Genomic DNA, 21083 nt, shown 5'->3' with positions numbered 1-21083 from the left:
TATAATGTAAGGAGCTGTCCATTCAGAACCACACCCATTACTTCTTCTGTACAACGTGGATTACATTTTCCCATAAATTTGCAAAACTAGTAAAAATTGTATGATTGTCATGTGTAATAGATTTGAGAGTTTAAAAATAAAGCTCTTGCATGTCCCTGTTCCAAACACTATCCTCAGATCTTTGTGTACTTTTTTATCATTTTAGTAAAATACTTTTTTCTGGAATAGAAAATGTATTTTAACAATGAAGAAAATTATAAAGGTACAACACCTATAATAGTCATTAAACATTTGTGATTCATGCTGGCAGAATGAGTCAGAATGCGCACTGACTAATTTTGAGCTACAGGAGCAAAAGAAAGTATGAATGCTGATTTTGGTCTAAATTGAGATTTTCATAAGAATAAGTGCGTAAGCCCTCATCTAGCGATCTCAATTCTCTAAATGGTCATTAAACATCTAAAATGATCTTTATTTGTGTTTTCTGAGAGGTGTACCATCCAAAATGCTTAATCTAATACAAAGATGCGTGTTTATCCACATGCACATGACATGACCTTTTGGTTTCGGATTCAAAACATAAAGTGCAGGACTTTCTTTATGTAAAAATAACTATTAAGGGAGATAAAGTTCGGGCCCTGATTGATGTTAAAAGAGTTATTAAGACAGATAAGACATAAAAACGATCTTCCTCGTGCTGACTGACAGATTCACGTGAACACAGACCCACGAGTGCACGACCCCGATACACATATACACAGAATTACAGTTTTAAAAATATCTGTTTTGACAAGAATTCACGTAGATATTATCTGTTATATCTTAAGTGAACGTTTGGTTTACTGTTGGAAAAAATATCTGATGTGTAACATTATATTAGATCTTTGCAGTATAGTCCATTTTAAAGGGGCGGTGAATTTGTCAATTTTATTGTTTTATACTGTTGTCTGAGGTCTACTTATGATGTTTGCGTGGTTTTTACATTCAAAAACATCAAAAACAATATGTTATAGGCTATTTTGTAACATGGCCTGAGTGGATGATACACATAAATGACAATACGTATAGTAAAGTAGAAACAAAACTTTAAACTCGACGTGACTAAAGTACCGTATACAACACAGTAAGCGTGCATCAAATTATAAACTGCGGCTGATAAGCTCTATCAATAACTTTGTATTTCTATTGTGCTTAGGGTTGCCACCCATGTCTGATAAAAAACCTGGACATATCGATGACCCGGCCAATTGGTTTGCTCACAATCCCCCCCCATAGCATAATATTTCTATAGGCCTATGCAATTATTGGCAACACTTTACAATTTTCTTTTTTTTTTTCAATTCTTATTTGTTAACATTAGTTAATGTATTAACTAACATGAACTAACCGTGAGCAGTACATTTGTTACTGTATTTGTTAATCTTTGATAACGTTAGTAAATAAAAATACAGCTGTTCATGGTTTATTCATGTTAGTTCACAGTGCATTAACTAATGTTATCAAGATTTAAATAAATGTATTAATAACATTAACAAAGATAAAAAATTGCTTTATGCTATAAGTGCAGTTTATTATTAGTTAATGTGTTAACTAATGAACCTTATTGTAAAGTGTTACCCAATTATTTGTTCATTATATTAAAATATGTAAATCAGTTTTACAATTTATTAAAGCTGCTTATACTATTTATGTAAACTGTTTTTATTTATATTCCATTGCACCTTTAAACAGGTCTAAATAGCAACTAGCAAATATGCACATGAAATTAAACTTGTTGAACTCACCTCAACATGTATTTTACAATCATTTAACCTGCCATGGGTTAAGCTGATGTCACTTTTACAAACTCTACACTATGCAAGATTTTAACTCTTTTAAGACAGGGATACACTTTCGTATAGTCTGGTGTCAAATGTGTCTTATATTTTCGCTTTTCGGGCACTCTCCCTCTGCCATGGCGCTCCTGTTGGTTCGGGAGAAGAGATAAAAGCCCGCCTACACTGACAATTGATTGGTTGATGTTCTGAAACAGGCCAATCAGGATGCTCTCTGTCTTACATGCGCTAAATGAGGCAAACACACACACAGACACAAGGTCTCCCTCTCTGCCGTGCGCGCGCTAAATTTCATATTCACATAGCTTTTCGAAAACCGGGACATTCAGTGTCCCGGGAGAGTTGATACATTTCCCGGGACAGGTTATTAAAAAGAAGGACAATCCCGGTAAAACCGGGACAGGTGGCAACCCTAATTGTGCTTGTGAAGTTGCTCTTTAGTACACGTAACGTTACATACCACAGTTATATGATAAAAAAGCTTTGTTGAGTGTTTGACCGTTCAAACGCAACTTGCCTAAATTACCGTATACAACACAGTAAGCGGGCATCAGAATCTAAATTGGGGAGGATAAGTCCTTCCTTTGCATATTTCTACCGTTAAATTACAATCGTATTGTTAAGTGTTGTACCTTTATTAATCGTTTAATGTTTTTAGTAAATTAAAACAGTCAAACATATGTGTTTAGAAACGGATGTTACAACAGGACATATCAAGCTATCTCTTCTAACAAAGCAATAGTGAAACGCAGTAACTTAAATAAAGTAAAATGTCTTACTTGCTGTGTCATTTTCGTCAGATCCAATATTAGTTGTGCTTTTAATCACAGTCTCTCTGCAAATCCAGCATCGACTTGCTTCTTTACAAGTGAATCCGCACAGTACACAAGGTAATCAAACACTCCCCACGCGAGCTGGAACTCTTCAAAAACAACCTTTATCCACGCATTACTAATGTTATTTTCCGAGCCTCCGAATTAAAGTATTCAGCTTCTGTGTTATTCCCACGCGGTTCTTCCACAACCCAAGACTTCGTTACCATGGTTACTCTATCATAACAGATCACCGCGTCAAAATAAAAGTCTATCAGAAAAAATATATTTAAAAGTCATTTTGGTTACATTTGGCAATCTTTAAAGACATATGTTTACTGATTGAGACATGTTTACTGATTGTGCCACGCGAAGCTGTGGGCGGGGCTACAAAAGTGGTCCTTGTATTTGGCTATGGGGAGGTGCTTCAATTCTACTTTGACGTCATAGATTTCCGAATTCCACACTGGAGTGTTTAGTTGGCTTGGTGCCAAAAACGGTTATATTTCAGTAGCACGGACGTTTTAAGTTCTGAAACTTGCAGGATGTTCATTTAAGTATGATGACCTCTTATATAAAAAATTATCAAGTTAAAATTGAGTTTTTGATTCACCGCTCCTTTAAAGGTGTCTGTCTCAATATCAATGAAAGAATAAAAGAAAGAAAAAAGTTGAACATATATTTTACTAGATTTTTGTTTTTGACTTTGTGTGTTTACCAGTGATTTAGTAATTTAGTTTTTGAACCTTCAAAAATCTTTGACTCAAAGATTGACTTTGCTGACTCTATCAACAGATTCCAACAAATGATACATCGTTTTGAAGTTTGTCTAATAGAGAATGTCAAAATATAAATAACTAACTTTTGAAAATGTGAAAATGTGAAAATTTGCCAGCACAAGTCACATTTACTTGTTATTTGAGTCTTGTATGTCCTATACAGTAATAATAATGTTTTTCCTTGATTGTTCATAATCCAATCATGGTAAATATTGGACAGAGAAAACACTGCTGGGTTAAAATAATCCAATGCTGGGTTGTTGTTGCCCAACCATGGGTTAAAGAAACAATACTGCAATTGTTTTTTTTTAAATCCAGCGCTGTGTTCTGTCCAATATCTATATACCCAGCCTGGATTATAAACCTTTACAGTGTAGTGTTACTTTATATTTAAAAACTTTTTTTATTTTAAAACTAAATGTTAACAGAGATTATCCATCTAGTTGTATATTAGTATTCCATCATGTCTTGTTTTTCAACAGAAACATCCAGTTTCCCAGAATCCTTTTTTCTTTTGGATTGTACCCTGCAGTGGCAATGTCTGTTGCTGATGCAATGCCATTATATGTGTATCTATCAGTGTGTGTTAGTTTTAGGTGCAAGCATCGTGGCCATTTTCCTGGAAAGAGTGTGACTCTCGATACGTGCTAAGCTAATACTGAGAAATGTTTAATTAGCAGAAATGTCAAGCTGTGCATCTGGACGAAGAACCAAGAAATGTTGTATGTGTCACATGCTTTCATAAAAACATGGCACAGAGTAAAACATCTATGAATATAGCAGCATGTTAATATCTTCTGAAAAAGAAAAAAAAAGTTGCATTATCATAAACTAGCAAAATGTAACGGTTATAACATTTTATTTCATTACATCATCCATGAACATGATTTGAGAGTCCCGCTGGGTTGATTTACATCCACAGTAAAAGTGAACACTACAACTCCCATAATTCCATGCTCCTTCACAGCAGCACCAAGCTACTCCATTGTTTTTGTTATTCTGCTTATCGATATAGTTCTTTTTAAGGGGACATTTCACAAGACATTTTTAAGATGTAAAATAAATCTTTAGTGTCTCAAGAGTACGTATGTAAAGTTTTAGCTCAAAATACCCCATAGATAATTTATTATAACATGTTAAAACTGCCACTTTGTAGATGTGAGCAAAAATGTGCCATTTTTGTGTGTTCCTTTAAATGCAAATGAGCTGATCTCTGCACTAAATTGCAGTGCCGTGGTTGCATAGTGCAGATTAAGGGGCGGTAATATCCCCTTCTGACATCACAAGGGGAGCCAAATTTCAATGACCTATTTTTTCACATGCTTGCAGAGAATGGTTTACCAAAACTAAGTTACTAGGTTGTTCTTTTACACATTTTCTAGGTTGATAGAAGCACTGGGGACCCAATTATAGCACTTAAACATAGAAAAAGTCAGATTTTCATGATATGTCCCCTTCCATCATGTTCAGTGCTAAGCTAGCATACTAGTTGTTCAGACAACCCTACTAACAAGTTGAGCCTGAAGATGTGTATTTTTGCACTGTATTGCTTGTAAGGGGATGAATTCTGAGCGAACAGTTGCTGTGTGAAAGGTCAGTGGGGTATACTTTGAAGATGTAAGTGTATTATTGGTTCAAGCTATCTGCTAACATCTCTGCCCTCACACACAGCTTGAAACAAGTGCTTCAATCGCTGTAGGCATCTCACTAGATTTTGGAAAAGAGCCATAGTGGGTGTGTGCATTAGCGGATTAAGATTCCCAGCCGATGATTGCGTCCTAATTGAGGCTGACGGGAGGGCAAGAGGTCTTTATAATCCCCCCAAACACCAGAAGACACCCCACCAATGCACACGAGAAACCCACCTCATCTGATCCCACCAGAGGAGACAGTCACAGCTAACCAAACAATGTCTGAGAAACAAGAGGGAGAGGAAAAGCAGTGATGAGCATGCTCAGTATCGCTCTCATCGACTGCAGCTTTCAGCAGCGGGCGGGTTAGAGAGAGAGGGAATCAGGAAAAAGATCGAATGAACAAGTGCAACAGTGAAAGAATGACATTGAGCGAGCGAAATCACTCGTGCTCTGCAACTTCATGAGACGAATGTCGCCTGCTTCTGTCTGGGTATCGGTGTGAGTGCTGTTTGTTTCCACAGATTTATTTCCATTTGGTATACACATACATACACACGGTGGCTGTGACCGAGCCTCACAACACAGAATTTCAGGGAAACGTGAAACGAGGAAGATCAGCCCAGCAGCATTATACTGTCTGGATTGTCAGTATCCTGTGGGCGAGTGCGTAGTCTATCGGCTCTCTGAATGGGACGGCACAGCGGGACGCACTTTCTGCTCAGCGGCTGCCCGTCACCAACATGCAGCCGCAGCCACCTGACGCCGTACCCAACACTCTGTCAGCAACGCACCAATGAGAGGCTTCAAACTTGCATGGTAAGAACATGTTTAGGAGTATGAGATTCGTGATGGGATGAGGCTTTGGAAATGGATGCCGAAAGCACGGAAAAGATTAAGAAATGTTTGTGCGGTTTGTGTTCGTTTTTAAAAAAAAGAAAACCATCATATTTTGTAAAGTCTCCTTGGGTCTCACTGCGTGTCGTGGCATGCGGCCAACTGCAGTGCCTCCCTCTTTTTTGATATTTCCTTCAAACTCCACTCCCTCTTCCTTATTCCATCTTTTGTTCTTTTTTGCACCTGTGCCCTTTATTTCTTTAAACTCCCTCTCTGCATCTCCCCCTCCCATCCCGTCCTGTGCATGTGTTTGTGAATGCGCCTCAGTCATGTGGTGGATATTTTTAGCTGCAAATCACAGCATGTAGCACTGAGGAGAAACGAGCAGCAACGTGCAGCCTGCTTCCTCTCGCATTAATCACTCTCACACTTAGAGCGCTGTTCTTTTCCCTGTTTCCCTTTATTTTGTGTTTCTTCCTTATAGGAATTTTTTTGTGAGATTTATTTGATACCTCATAGATGGCAAAGAGGTTTCATTGAGAACAAATTAAGTCTTGAGGGAAAGACACTCAGAAAATGACCTTAATAGCCTTGTATGTCATTCTGCACGTGTGGAGTTTCCAGAGGTCTCAGCTATGTCTCACACTTTGCTCGCTAAAGACGATCGAATATTCGAGATTTTGGTGTTAGAGAGAAACTTAAACATTTCAACTACTGTGTTATATAATAAATATATTGCCGTGTTAAGCTGTTGTAGAACGCTAACAAATGCACAGCTGTGGCTGTGTCAAACTGTTTTGTTGCTCAGGCTACAGGCACAGCTAATTGATATAAAAACTTGGAAGAAGTTTATTTTTATTACTATTTATATCAATAGATTAAAGTCATTGTTGAATATTGGCATCTTTTATAGTATACACACTGTAAAAGCAATTTAAGAATTTAAAGTCCCCATGAACAGGAAGTCACTGTCGACCATATTTCCTGTATGGTGACGTATTTCTGAGTCAAACAGAATAGGCTCACTTAAGATGAGCAAAATCTGCACAGAACCAAACACTGGTGATCACCGCGAGATGCATGCCGGTTAGAAATGTTGTCTGTCTTGCTCTGATGTCATGCCGACGTGTGGCAAAAAACGTTTGCGGCTACCAAGTGACCTGATCGGATTCAGCAGTTGAACATAGTTGCTTCCTCCTGACTGGGTTGGTGAAAGCACAATGGGAAACGACTTGCTGCCGACACAGCTTAATGCTCACTTAATGCTAAATACTTAAAGAGCACCTATTTCATTGCTAAAAGCAACGTTATTTAGTGTATTTAGTGTAATACAATTTGTTTGCGTGGTTTATGGTTAAAAACACATTGTTTTCCATATACCATACATTTTTGTAGTTCCAGACTTCCCTCTCTTTCTGAATCACACAGATATTCTTCGATTTAAAAAGCGCTGTGTCTCTGATTGGCCAGCTAATCTGTACGTTGTGATTGGCCTGAATACTTCTGACATCAGCCGGAAATGTGACGCTCCTTACCATGTTTGAAAGATTCGGTCACAATGCAATGCTAACAGGAGTTAACTTACAGGCTGTGAGTCCGAAGCGGGAGAAATTATGATAATGTCGGTCTTGTCTACATCACCAATCCCAGGAAGTAACCTGTACCTACAATCCGGGTGTTTGTTGTAGTCCAAGAAAAGGGATTTACGTTGGAGACGATAACTCGCGTCATCGTGTACTTTAGGGTTTGTACCTTTTGCATATCGTTAACATGTACTAATACACACTTACACATCAAAGAAATCGTGAATCGGGTAATTGGTGGTCTTTAATGCTTAATGATTTTTAATAAACGCAAAGGAAAAACGTTTATATTTTTCATGAAAAGTGTGGCTTGTTTATTTTTTATTTATTGTATCTCCTGATAAATGTTAAAAAAATGAAGCTAAAGCTTATTTTCAGTTGAAAGACTGAGTTGAACTTGTTTGGGAACTCAGTGTGTTGTGTCTCACCTCCTTCCCTCTTTGTCACCTGCATTGGAAGAGTTTTTATCCCTCTGATTTCCCTGTGGACACTGCTGATCTCTTGCCTGTTCCTGCGCTCTCTTTCTGTCTAAATGACTGCTCTGTCATACTTTAACTAGGGCAGCCCATGAGTCTATTCAGACATAGGTAGCCTCATACAAACAGCTCTGTATGAATCATCATTAATTAAAAATGCTCATTTAAAGTAATTATTCTTTACTCTTTATGCAAACACACGTTTGTCTTGACAGACTAAGTATACTTTAGTATATTATTCATATTGTATTAAACTCTCCCTGTAGTCAATATTTTATCCCTGCCTCCACGCTATCGTACCAGCTCATATCATAGACATAAATCTATATAGATGTTGGGTTCCCCATAGGATATGTAAGTTGCCCGTTAGCAGCATGTATTTTTATCGTCACTGATGTTAACAGGTTAAAGCATTCACACGGCAAGTATGAGTCTGCTTGTGTTGCAGAAGTGGAGTTGAAGCAACAGTGCTGCAATCATTTCAGCGACAAGTCTATGCGGAATCCATTTCTATGACTCAAACTGCCTGATCCGCTCGTTCAACACATAGACTGTAAAAAAAGATGGACGACGCCCATTCGCTCTCTTCTATTAGTGAAAAGTGAAGCCGCCAGTGTCCCGATACAGTGCCGACATCTTGAGTCTGACCAGTCCTGCGCAGTAGTGAGCAGGAAGTAAAGCCGCGAAATCAAGGACCCACCCTCGCTCTCGCAGAATGCGCATATCACAGCTGTCAATCATGAGGTTACACCAACGTTTTTATAGCATTAAAACGCTTTACTCCACTTTCGTTGTGCCTAATTCAATAAAGCAGCCTCTCGTACCTTACTACTTGCTTAGTAGTAAGTAGTAAATGTTTTTTTTTTACTAATTTTAAACTCCTAAACAAAATTCCTTCACATAAATGCAATTATTTCAGCTTTTTAAAATTTTTGTTTGTTTGTTTATTGTTTGTTTGAAAGCAGAGGGTCTGTTCTTTCATTTGATATATTTGTATGTTTATATATTATTAGAAGAAAATTTACCTGGAAGGCATTTTGTGAAACTTTTGGGAAAATCACAAAAAATGCTAGCGCGCAACTTTTTCAAATTTACAGCCATTAGTAAAGGTAATGTTTAGATTTTTATTAACACTTTTTATTACCCAATATTTTTTTGCTATAAAATACTAAATAGTTAATGTGCACATAACTTGTTAAATTACTAAAAACTCCAACAGCTGTTTACTTCAATGTTGCCTGTTTGCTCTGTGCTGGATTTGCTGGAGCCGTGGTGTGGTTGTTGTGGTGTTTTTTGTGGTATTAATACAGATGAAAATCACAAGACACCTTAGATCCACAAGCATTTATGCACTAATGGGATCACTGTGTTGTTTACTATCGTATGATCAATCATGATTCAGCTCTTAGGGGCTGTGCACACCAAAGCTTTTTTACGCAGCTGAAAACGCCCAGGTGGTCACCGACTGCCTGCTTTCTTCTGCTAAACGCTTTGGTTGCTGTGATACTTCTGCTTTGTTTATCATTCGTTGTACGATGCGCTGATATTTGTCCCGCCCCTCCTCCACTGTGATTGGACGGCCGTGTGAAAGCAGAAATTAACAAGCTGAGCTTTTCACCCAAAGTTGAATATTTTTAAACTCTCAGCGGTGAGTGCAGAGACACACCAGCCGCTGGACTTTTTTTTAAAATGCAGCGCTTCCATTGGATTCAATTGAAAATATATGCCGGCCGCAGACGCAAAAGCTTTGGTGTGCACGCTACCTTAATGTCAATAGCTCAAATGATCTGTGCAGCCATTCATAACAAGAGATGTTTAGCTGCTTGCTCTGTCATGTTTCTTCCTTGTCATCTGTCATCCAGTATTAACTATTTATTTATAGGGCACACAATTTAAATGTCATGCATTTTTGTGGATGCCAAGCCTATTAAAGTTTTTATTGTTTTTACCATTTTACAATCTTTTGCAAATAATTTTAAAGTACCACACAGTTAACGAAAATATGATTTGATTTTCATCATTCCAGTTGAATGTCTGTAGTTCAAAAAAGTATATTGACAAGAGTTGCTTTTTTAAAGGGAACATGTCAAGAGTATTTTCCCATTTTGTCACTTATAATACTGTTGTATAACTGGCTCACTGGCTTTACTATGTCACTTTAGTAAAACTGTCATTTTTGAGTAAACTATGCAAAAAATACAAATCCTATTAACTGTATCTGTGTGATATTTAGGAGCACACACTGTGGGACATTTCATTTGTGTCACATTTGCTTTCTGTATGAGACAGTCTTTACTTTCACACACTGTCATGTTTGTGTCATACTTCATCAAGTTTAGTTCTCCATTCAGAATCACAGATCTGCCTCTTTGTGGGTCGCCGTCGCCATGGATATGGCTTCTGCACGATAGCCGCCGTCACTGGCAGTTTCCGACTCAGTCGTGTCCTGCCAAGGCCAGGTTGCCATGACAACGCTTTAAAGCGAACAAAGGCAGCTGACAGCTAAAATCTCTCAGCGATTTAGATTTAACAATTTTACTACAGGACACAAACACTCACACCTTTCACATCTGTAGTTCGGTTCATTTGGTTTGGACCAAAGGCAAAAAACTGTTGAAACTAACCAAAATGCAGTCATGTGATAACATTCACATCACTTGTTGGCCACATGTGTCTTTGAACGTATTTCCTAAACTGCTTTTTGATTGGTCAGAATCAACGTGCAGGAAATTCCGTTTAAAGTAAACAAAGGAAAAGGAAAATACAGCAGACAGCACGCCGCTGTTTATATAGTATTGAGAGCCGACTGCACATTCTGATTGTATTCATGGTCTTTATATACTACATAGTTTGTATACACCATTTTAGGCAAACTATTCATTTGAGAATGAGGTGCGGAGGTGGCTTGAAAATGATGTTTTAATGCAATGCAAACTGTGAAGTTTGTCCGCGAGCTGCCATCACGCTTTTGTTGCTCGTGCTTACTGTCAACAAACACTACCTTATCCCATAATCCACTACAGCAGCTGGGTTAGTTCAAAATGTGCAGTACTTTTTGCAGTTAGGTCTATCTCACTACTATCACATTCTTACCACAAACAAACCACTTCAGAGTTCGTTTGAAGGCATACCGCTTGTTTGGTCCGCTTGTGGTCACACCCGCATCGATTGCTGCATTATAACCGGCCCAGATAAACCGCACCGAGTGGGATAATGAACTCTAGCATGATTCAACCGCACTAAATAAGGCAGGTGAGAAAACACTCCCAGAAAGTTTTCAAAGCCCCTTTACTTTTTTACATTTTTTCAGCCTGATACTACAGTTGCTTAAATTTCTGTGTTTTTATCCAATGATGTTTACATTACAATTCTGTATCTGTTAAAAGTTGTTGTTTGTTGTAATGCTGTAAAAACCATCTGGAAAATGAGGCCCGATATTGGTTATACATTGCTAGATGTATTCAGCTGTGGAAAAAATAAGAGACCACTCCAGACTTTAATCATCATTTCTATTTGTATTATGACGATTTCAGTCCAGCGTCTGTTGAATTTCAACAAAGCAAACCTCGAAAGTGACAAAGTCGCCCAAAAGCAAATGTAAAACACTGAGCGCAAGTTTTTCAGAGTCAGAAAAAAATATTTTTTCTATGTAAAAACATTAGTATTTTGTTGTTGTGAAATTAATTTTAAGGGGCGGTAAATTGATCGATTTTATTGTTTTATACTGTTGTCTGATGTCTACTTATGATGTTCGCGTGGTTTTTACATTCAAAAACATCAAAAGCAATAAGTAATAGGCTATTTTGTAACATGGATTAGTGGCTCTCTGGAGAAAAGCTTCGTTTGAAGGGGCGGGCCGCACTGAAGACCTTCCCCGTCATTACATGTGGGCAAATGTTTTAAAAACATTAATGTGCAAAAATAGCAGCCGAACACATATATGTTTGAGCCACAAAAGATTCTGGGTGCTAAAGATGATACACATAAATGACAATACGTATAGTAGAAACAAAAATTTAAATTCGACGTGACTAAAGTACCGTATACAACACAGTAAGCGCGCATCAGGTTATAAACTGCGGCTGATTAGCTCTTATCAATAACTTTGTATATTTCTATTGTGCTTGTGAGGTTGCTCTTAGATACACGTAATGTTACATACCACAGTTATATGATAAAAAAGCTTTGTTGAGTGTTGGACCTTTCAAACGCAACTCGCCTAAATTACCGTATACAACACAGTAAGCGGGCATCAGAATCTAAACTGCGGCTGATAAATCCTTCTTTATCAATAACACTGTATATTTCTACCGTTAAATTACAGTCGTGTTGTTAAGTGGTGTATCTTTATTAATCGTTTAATGTTTTTAGTACATTAAAACAGTCAAACATACGTGTTTAGACACGGATGTTACAACAGACATATCAAGCGATCTCTTCTAACAAAGCAATAGTAAAACGCAGTAACTTAAATAAACTTACTTTGTACTGCTGTGTCATTTTTGTCAGATCCAATATTAGTGGTGTTTTTAATCACAGTCTCTCTGCAAATCCAGCATCGACTTCTTTACAAATGAATCCGTGTACACAAAGTAAACACTCCCCACTCGAGCTGGAACTTCTTCAAAAGCAAACTTTATCCACGCATTCCTAATGTTGAGACTCCGTTATCCAGCGTCTGTGTTCTTCCCATAGACCGTTCTTCCACAACCGAAAATGCGTTTCCATGGTTACTTCAGATCACCGCGTCAAAATAAAAGTCTCTCAGAAAAAATGTATTTAAAAGTCATTTTGGTTACATTTGGCAATCTTTAAATACATGTTTACTTATTATTGAGACACACGTGTGTCACGCGAAGCTGTGGGGGGGGGGGGCTACAAAAGTGGTCCTTGTATTTGGCTATGGGGAGGGGCTTCAATTCTACTTTGACGTCATACTTTTCCGAATTCCACACTGGCTTGTTTTACTGGCTTGGTGCCAAAAACTGTTATATTTCAGTAGCACGGACGTTTTCAGTTCTGAAACTTGCAGGATGTTCATTTAAGTATGAAGACCTCTTATATAACAAATTATCAAGTTAAAATTGAGTATTTGATTCACCACTTCTTTAAACTTATCTCTGCAGTGTTGAAGATTGGAAAACACTGCATGTTTTTTCTTTTTTTAATTTGACCATGTCTTCCCCAAATGCAAATAAAAACATTCTTTTTATTGAAAAGCACCTTTTTCAAAGCTAAAAAGCGTTATACTTGCAGCTTTAAACACATACCTATAAATAGTAAATCTAGCAAAACTGAAAGGGACCATTGAAATTTTTTTTTCTGCTGTTGTATTTAAAATGCTTAGACGTACAGTAAAAGCCACTAAATGACACATCCATCAAAAATGATATGATGATATTAGCTAAATGCTCTCGGCAATGCATTGCACTTTTCAGTCATTAGTTCATATACATTTAGCTGCAAGTCATAATTTAAAGTCCGTAGTAATCTTCAATGTCTATGTGTGCTGATAACTGGGAAACTTGTTCATTTGGATTACCTTATAAATAAGCAATTTAAACCAGGTCTTGCAGATATCCGAAAACTTAATAACTTTCTAAAATGTCTTGGCTTTGATCTTTCCCAGAAATCTGCTTGTGTGCACACGCTCAGAATGTCATAAAAGGTCAAACTTGATCCTGCCCTAATGCTGAGAGCGAAAACAATTATTTTCACACTATTAATGGGTCAGAAATCATTCCAGATCTTTTCATTTATTTACCGCTTGTTAGAAACAAACCTTTAGTTTTGGTAAATATTAATATGTAAATGGTACATATTAGGACCTTTTTAAAGTATACAGCCTCAGTGACATCTTGGGACCATTTTCGACCGACCAATTTTTGACCAAAGCCTTTGACTAAATGATTCTTTAGGGAACCAAAAACGGTTCTTCTGTGGCATTACTGTTTTATTGCACTTTTTAAGAGTGTTGATGGTTATCCTTAATTTTCATTAGACATTTTAAACAATACGTTTTATGTTAAACTGTAAATATGTCATTCTGTGCGTTTTGGGAATATTTGTGGACTTGTAACTGTGAATGTGTGGTCTGTAAAGTGAACTGAAAGTAAATGATGTCAGCTCTGTTTCTTTCATCAAGCATGAATAATTAACAAGCCAACTGGCTCACAGCATAGAGCTACCAGAATGCATCTCTCTTTCTCTCTTTCTCTCTCTCTCTTTCTCTCTCTCTCTCTCTCTCTCTCTCTCTCTCTCTCTCTCTCTCTCTCTCTCTCTCTCTCTCTCTCTCTCTCTCTCTCTGGTTCTCATCTTTTTATGCGATAGGTTTTATATCCATCTTTTTTTACCTACCCTTCATACCTTCCTCTTTTCCACTCTTTCTCTCTCCACGTCTCTCATTCCCTATCGTCTGCCTCCAACACCCCCTCAGAATAACACGTGAGATATTTCTCTCTCCCGTGCCTTGAGCTCTCAGATGCGTACAAAGCCGGTGTGGTGCAGAGAGAAAGAGAGAGAGAGACAGGCGCTACAAGCATGAGTAAAGGGGTAGGGATACCATCGAAGGCAGAGCGTTAGATCGCTCATTACCCATACTGTCTTCTTCATCCATTTGGAAATGCCTCTTTTCTTCTCCCTCTCCATCTCTCCAACCATCCATCTTTTCCTGATGCCGCGAAGACCAGTGGATTTGTGATACATGGCAGCCAGGTCAGTCCTGACCGATACGACCGATATTGTAATTTCATTAGAGATTTTATCTTAAGGTTGCGAGATTACATGTTGCGGTAGTTACGGTTCTTTGAATGGCTTTGTGTGCATAAGCCTGTCGAGCCAAGGTAGATTTGCGAGTTTATACCGCTGCGTTGTGGTATCCAAAGCATCTAAATCAGTTTAGATTTGTACATCTCTTCTTATTTCGAGATGTGTGTGTGTGCATTTGTTTTGATTTGGCAGCATCAGTTGGGTGTGGCACATGGGCTCTGTCACACCCACGCTGGGTGTCCATGGCGGGTGCACACAGCCATCTGGTCCTCACTTTTCCCACATCTGCTTACCTACAGCTTAGTACATTTTAACTGTCATTGCCATTGTCTTACTATACAATTTGTTTATAATATTGTACATTTATGTGCAATATTTTTGTCTTGTGGTTTCATGAACCAAACAAAAAGTGTCTTGTTTGTACACAAGCACCAGGTTTTGTTTGGATTTCCATGTTGACGGTAATAGATAGACAGACAGGTTGAGTGATAGAGGTCTGGCCCATTTAAAAACATACACACTACTTTAACAGACTTATTCTAGTTTTATTTTAACATGTTGTATAACATATTTGCAGTTCTGATTGGTTACTCCTTTCAACAGACTATTAGAAAGCTGTGCATGTGCGTGTGTGTGTTAGTTAGAGTCCTGGCATTTGGTCATTATTCAGGCTCAGCCAATACTGCAGAGAAAACACAGCCTTCCGGAACAGCCCAAAGACCTTCCCATGGCAAACTTTATCGGTCTGTTTTTGTTTGGTCCTGTGATAGTTCAAAGAGCCAAAGCTGGGTGGGTTTTGGGCCCCCTTTGACAATGTGGCAGTGAGATCATTTACTGTTTAGGTCATCATTTACTGCCTCGTTGATTGTAACTGTATTTGATTTCTTGTCTATTGCAGACAGTTAATAGATGGATTGCCCAATACTTTACTTGACATATTGTAATTTCTGTCAAATTAAGGTACTACAGTATTGGTGTACTCATACTTTAAGTCCCTGTAAAGTCAGATATTAAATGTTTTGAGTTTGTCACACCACAGAAAAGTGTGTTTTTAACCACCCAACCAAATTTGAATGATGGAAAAACGGCATGTGAATAAAATAAGTTTTGTCAAGTGGTGGGGGCGTGTCCGCTGTCGGCTCTAAAACCATGCACATTCTCTAAACTTTCAAGTACCGCTAAAACCTGAATGGATGCTCGTAATTGTGTAAGCTCAAGTGCATCATCTAACCAACTTTGTAGACCCGCCTAAAACAATCCTGAATAGTGAAAAACGATCTAACTCTGCAATTCAGTACATAGTTTACAGTCATTGTGGCGTGTTTTGGCAATACATTTTTAGCATGTGTTTTTAGAAACAATGTTTAAGACTTTACATGGACTTTAAAAATTAAGTTGTTAAAAAGTTAATTCACAGCAATGATGTGCTTCTTTAAAGAATCATTTCTTTCTTCCGATTTTATAATCTAAAGATCCTTTTGTGCAACAGGATGTTAAAGGTTTCTTATTGAACAGCAAAAAAAAAAAAAAAATGGTCGCATTGTGTAGTTTATTTTTAAGAGTGCATTATCAGCTACTATCATAATAGAAATTTAACAGAATGACAGAAAGAGTTGAACCCTTTTGATGTTTAAATGATGGTTTTGCAATGTTCAAATAATAAATAATAATAATAATAAAAAAGGTCATACAGTAAATCATATTTTGGCACAAACTATTGTCACCATGGTAATGAAATGAGAATAAATGAATGAATGAAATATCTTTGTGGTGTTTAGTTATGGATTGTGTTGAGTCGTGTGAGCAGAGCTGTTATATTTAGCAGCATACTATGAATATTTCACAACACTCTTGTTACCATAGCAACGTTAATGCTGCAGGGTTCATGTCAGGATTCTACTTGCATGTGGGAACATTATGCTAGCAGATGTACATCACATTTTTACAGTGTTGTACGTGTAACAGACTTTGTGTTTTGGCTACATTAAACCCTCTGATTAGTTATTTTGTTTTTTTCTGCGCATTTACTGTTTGATGACATAAACACACATTTACTCAGGGGGGAGACATTTAGCATTTAGCGTTCATTATCTAACATATCACTCTCTCTCTCTCTCCCCCTTTGGATTCCAAACACTTCCAAACTTGGCCAGTTCTCCGCTGACTGTTTCCATGGAAACATATTCACTCATGGCAGGCTACAGCACAAGAAAACTGTATGTGTGTGCGAGGGGGGCATTCCCATTATTTTAGGATCTTCTTGGCTCCTCTCCTCATACTCTTACACATTAAAGCTTTTAACGCAGGATGGAATGAAACGCATTGTTTGTGATTAACAGAGAAACAGTATATATTGATGAGATCTGATTGGTGAATAGATGCCATCAGACAGAAGACTCTGAGTAAAGACGGTGTACAGCAGTATTGTTAGACCATTAGCCCCTCCACCAGTGTGTGACGTGATAAATGATGGTTTACTGGCAGCAGATGCATACAAATGGTCGGCTCTGTTGTAGTGCATGTGGGTCAGGTTTTGCCTACTTTGTGAACACAAAAGAAATCAAACCACCAACTCTGTGCGGAAAAACCAACGGTCCATATATAAAAAAAAGAATTACATATTGTCTTAAAGTCCATGTAAAGTCAGATATTACATAATTTCTGAGTTTGTCACAACACAGAAAAATGTGATGTGATATTAACCACCCAACCAAACTTAAATTATGAAAAAAAAGTAAAAGAAAAAACTTATTAAAATCTTGGAAAAAAGCAGCATTCTCTGTTCTCAAGCAGTGGGGGCGTGTCCGCTATCGTTGCTAAAACCACACCCACTCGCAGGAAAGCTGCCGTTTCTCTCAATTTTTAAAAACCACTACAACCTGAATGGATGCTTGCGATTGTGTGGGTGCCCATGTGTGTGGCTCAAGTGTGTCACCAAGCCACTGTTTTAGGCCTGCCTAAAAACAATTTTCAAGATAGACTTTACCTGGACTTTAAAAAACTGCTAAAGGTTTGTGCAAGGCATTAAAACGTCTGCATCAATTCTGTTGTAACAAATAATACTTATTTAGATAGACAGTGTAATTTACTTAATACTGTAAGAGACACAAATGAAACAAAATAAAGCGCAGTCCTTCATAAATACATTGATCTGATTCATCATTAGCACTGGTCCAACAAATAAAAGAGATAATAAAGAGATATAGGGCCCTATTTTAACGATCTAAGCGCATTGGCTAAAGTGCACAGTGCAACCTCTAAATGGGCGTGTCCGAATCCACTTTCCCTAATTTAACGACGGGAAAAATGGTTTGTGCGCCGAGCGCATGGTCGAAAAGGGTTGGTCCTATTTTTAATGAGTACTGTGGGTCATGAGTACTAATGAGTTTTTTGGGCCTAACGTGCAATAAACAAATGAGAGTCTCAGCTCTCATCCCCTTTTAAAGCCAGTTGCGCTTGCGCTATGTCTAAACCCTATTTAGATGATGGACTTTGTAAACTGAAAAACTAAGCGGAGGAAGAAGATCCCCAGTTTAAGATTCATGTTAAAAAATTGTGTTGTTTTTTCACCCTGTATTGAAGATGTTATTTTTTTATTAAAACCTTTAAAACCCGTTTTCTTTTAGTCATGGAAGTAAAAAAGCAGGCTTTTAATTGCTTTAAATGTATGGCTATCCAATATCATCAAAAATAATTTACAAGTATGTAAGAAAAGGTTTGAACTATACTTTATTTGTAACAAACAGGAGATAAAGAATTTACAAACGGCTCTCTGCACGTTTCAGCACTTGGACAGCTTCCGTTTTCATTACTTTTAATCATTACTTAAAAATGTTTCTAATCCCACCATATCCACAGAGTCATCATATACAATATATCTGTGAGGTAGCATTTGAAAAAACATTTAAAAACAGATGCATTTGTTTAAAGCAAAGCATTTATTTACTTACCAGGCTGCAGGTGAAGCAGCTCTTTGTGCCTTCTAACGTCTCATAATTAGTCCTCATTTATGTCCAAGAGACTCAATAATAATATTTTACATTCAACCCTTTAATCTTTCATATTTAAAAGCATTTTTGTGCTGCTGTGCATTCATGTATGTGATAAGCAAACCCGCGTTGTCCTCCCGTGTATTGGCGCATATTACTAATGCGCTCTTTAAATAACAAAAAACATATTGCGCCATTGACTTTAGCCTTTAGACCAGGTTTTTGTTGGTCAATGGTGTAGTCTTTTTAGGTTGCCTCAAAATAGCAACGCGCCAACAATGCGCCTGAACACACCTCGTTTTCAGACCAGGACGCCCATGGGCGCAAAAGGGGGTGCATATGCATTTTCTATTTAAACAACGTGGCGCTAAACGTGAAAATTATCATTGCGCAGGGTGGAAACTAGCAAAAGACACTTGCGTCGCGCATTGCGCCGGGTGTAAGATAGAGCCCCTACTTTGTAATTTCTCTTTCTAATTATTTTTTTCCAAACATTATAAACAAACCAAAATTAGCACAAAACTATGTCAGGCTATGAATTGAAGTTAATAGTTGAGAAGCAGTGATTTTCATCTGTCTACTAAATTGCTGGTGTAAAGCTATGATTAACATGAGACTGTAGAAAGCCGTGCACCTGACAGCCCTCAGTGGGCAGTGATTTCTGCTAAACACTGTGATCAGCTCTCACAAAAACACATGGCACATGCACACACACACACACACACACACACACAAACACGAAAGGCCCTGCTGAAGCTGTAGAGTTGACCTTGTTTTACAATTGTGATAACAATTGTGGTCAGTAGTGATGTAAGACGTTACATAAGATCCTGTAATGGGACAATGATTACCGATGTTCAAAACTAAAGAGAGTGTATTTAATCATAGTGAATGTGCATAAGTTTGACTAAAGGATTGTAAAAAAATGAAATGTGGTTAATTGGAGACTGTAAAGTAGGGGTGTCCTCGACTAAGGATTTACATATTCGAATCAGAATTTTCGAATCTTTCCATAGTCGACCGATAGTCGAATCATCTATGTTTGTATGCATGGGTTGGGAGGGGGCCAGACCAGGTACAAATTGGTAACTTTTATTTTCTTTCACAAACAGCACACATAAACAACTGTCTGATAAAGTGACCAAAACTGTCTTTCAAGTAATAAACGAAGACAAAACTGACGATGCATTTATATATATTTTTTTTAAGGTAAAATGTAAGGCAACATTTGTTTAATTATTCCTCATAACATTTTAAAGCCACGATCTACAGAACATCACACAAAAATACATTTTGATAACTAAACCTAAAAAAATAACAAAGGTATTCCTGCCTTGGAAACTCCGGCTACAATTACGTGTTTTTATTTAATTTGGAGATTGCGCGTCAAAGCAGTCATGACCAAAAAAACCCGACAAATGAGAAATGACAAATAATTTGTGATTGTGACTGTAAATGATAAAAACTAATCTTTATTTACAATTCATTAAACGTTAATTTATAACAAGAAAAACACTGAAATTAATGATTATATAGACACTACGCGTTATTATTTAGCACAGAAATACCTGCTTGCTTGCTTTGACTTTGATCATCTCTGTATTCACTTTAGATACAGAAAGACCGGATGATATTATTTATTTCAGGAATCTCTTTGCTATAATTTGAAAGTGAACACCGACTGACCATAATATTAAATCACAAGAAAGACATTCGTGTCAGGCAGAAATAGGTTCGGTGCAGATTCGTTTCATCACCGAAATAAAAAAAACGGCTTACCTGTTTTGTAGTTTAACTTTAAGATAGACAATATATGTTTTAAATACATTTTAAAAACTTATACTCGTCGAAAAACATCCGTTTTTTAATGTTTAGTTTGATGAACTCCTAAATATGAGACGCAGAGCACCGTTCGGCTAAATTACATGCGCAAGCATGGCCAGCACGCAATAGCGCAACATCGATACAACGAAAAGCTATCCAAAATTTACATACTTAAATTAGATCGGAATTTACGTTTATAATAAATACAATTTTTTTTAATAAAATAAGGTCAGAAGTAACAAAGTGCAGAACAAATATGCAAAATGCCTCAAGTGCACGGAAACAAAACACAAGCCAAATAGTTAAATCAGATAACCCAAAGTGATTTATAAATAAAATAAAATATAGAAATTATTAAAAGAACGAAAGACATAGTTTAATTTGCCAGCTTTGTCTTTTAAATGTCGAAACAAAGAGGCAAGGCTTTAATAACATAGAGACCTCTTATGGACGTGAAGTCCGGTCACAGGGGTTGTTGGATTTATTAACGCATTTTAAAAATATTTATTGAAAGCTGCTACTTCACATATTATTTGCAGCATTATCATA

The 21083-nt window shown here is 37.3% G+C and overlaps 1 protein-coding gene across 9 annotated transcripts in view; it reads left to right on the top strand.

Annotated features, from left to right (window-relative positions):
• The window catches only part of gramd1bb (GRAM domain containing 1Bb), a 172309-nt gene that overhangs the window by 106187 nt on the left and 45039 nt on the right, over positions 1-21083 (top strand). Inside the window, exon 1 of one of the 9 annotated variants that reach the window (XM_065282899.2) lies at positions 5363-5876. The exons of 7 other annotated variants lie outside the window; for them this stretch is intronic. In XM_065282899.2, coding sequence (XP_065138971.1) covers positions 5854-5876 — 23 coding nt within the window. In that variant the 5' untranslated portion in view covers positions 5363-5853. Of the gene's footprint in view, positions 1-5362; positions 5877-14390; positions 14668-21083 lie in introns of those variants that run through there. One more of the 9 variants, XM_065282900.2, reaches the window with a different exon arrangement.

This window comes from Paramisgurnus dabryanus, chromosome 9 (genome assembly GCF_030506205.2).
Source record: "Paramisgurnus dabryanus chromosome 9, PD_genome_1.1, whole genome shotgun sequence".
In the NCBI taxonomy this organism is placed as follows: Eukaryota; Metazoa; Chordata; class Actinopteri; order Cypriniformes; family Cobitidae; genus Paramisgurnus; species Paramisgurnus dabryanus.
Note: the sequence above shows the minus strand (reverse complement) of the source record. Positions and strands in the feature narration are given on the sequence as shown.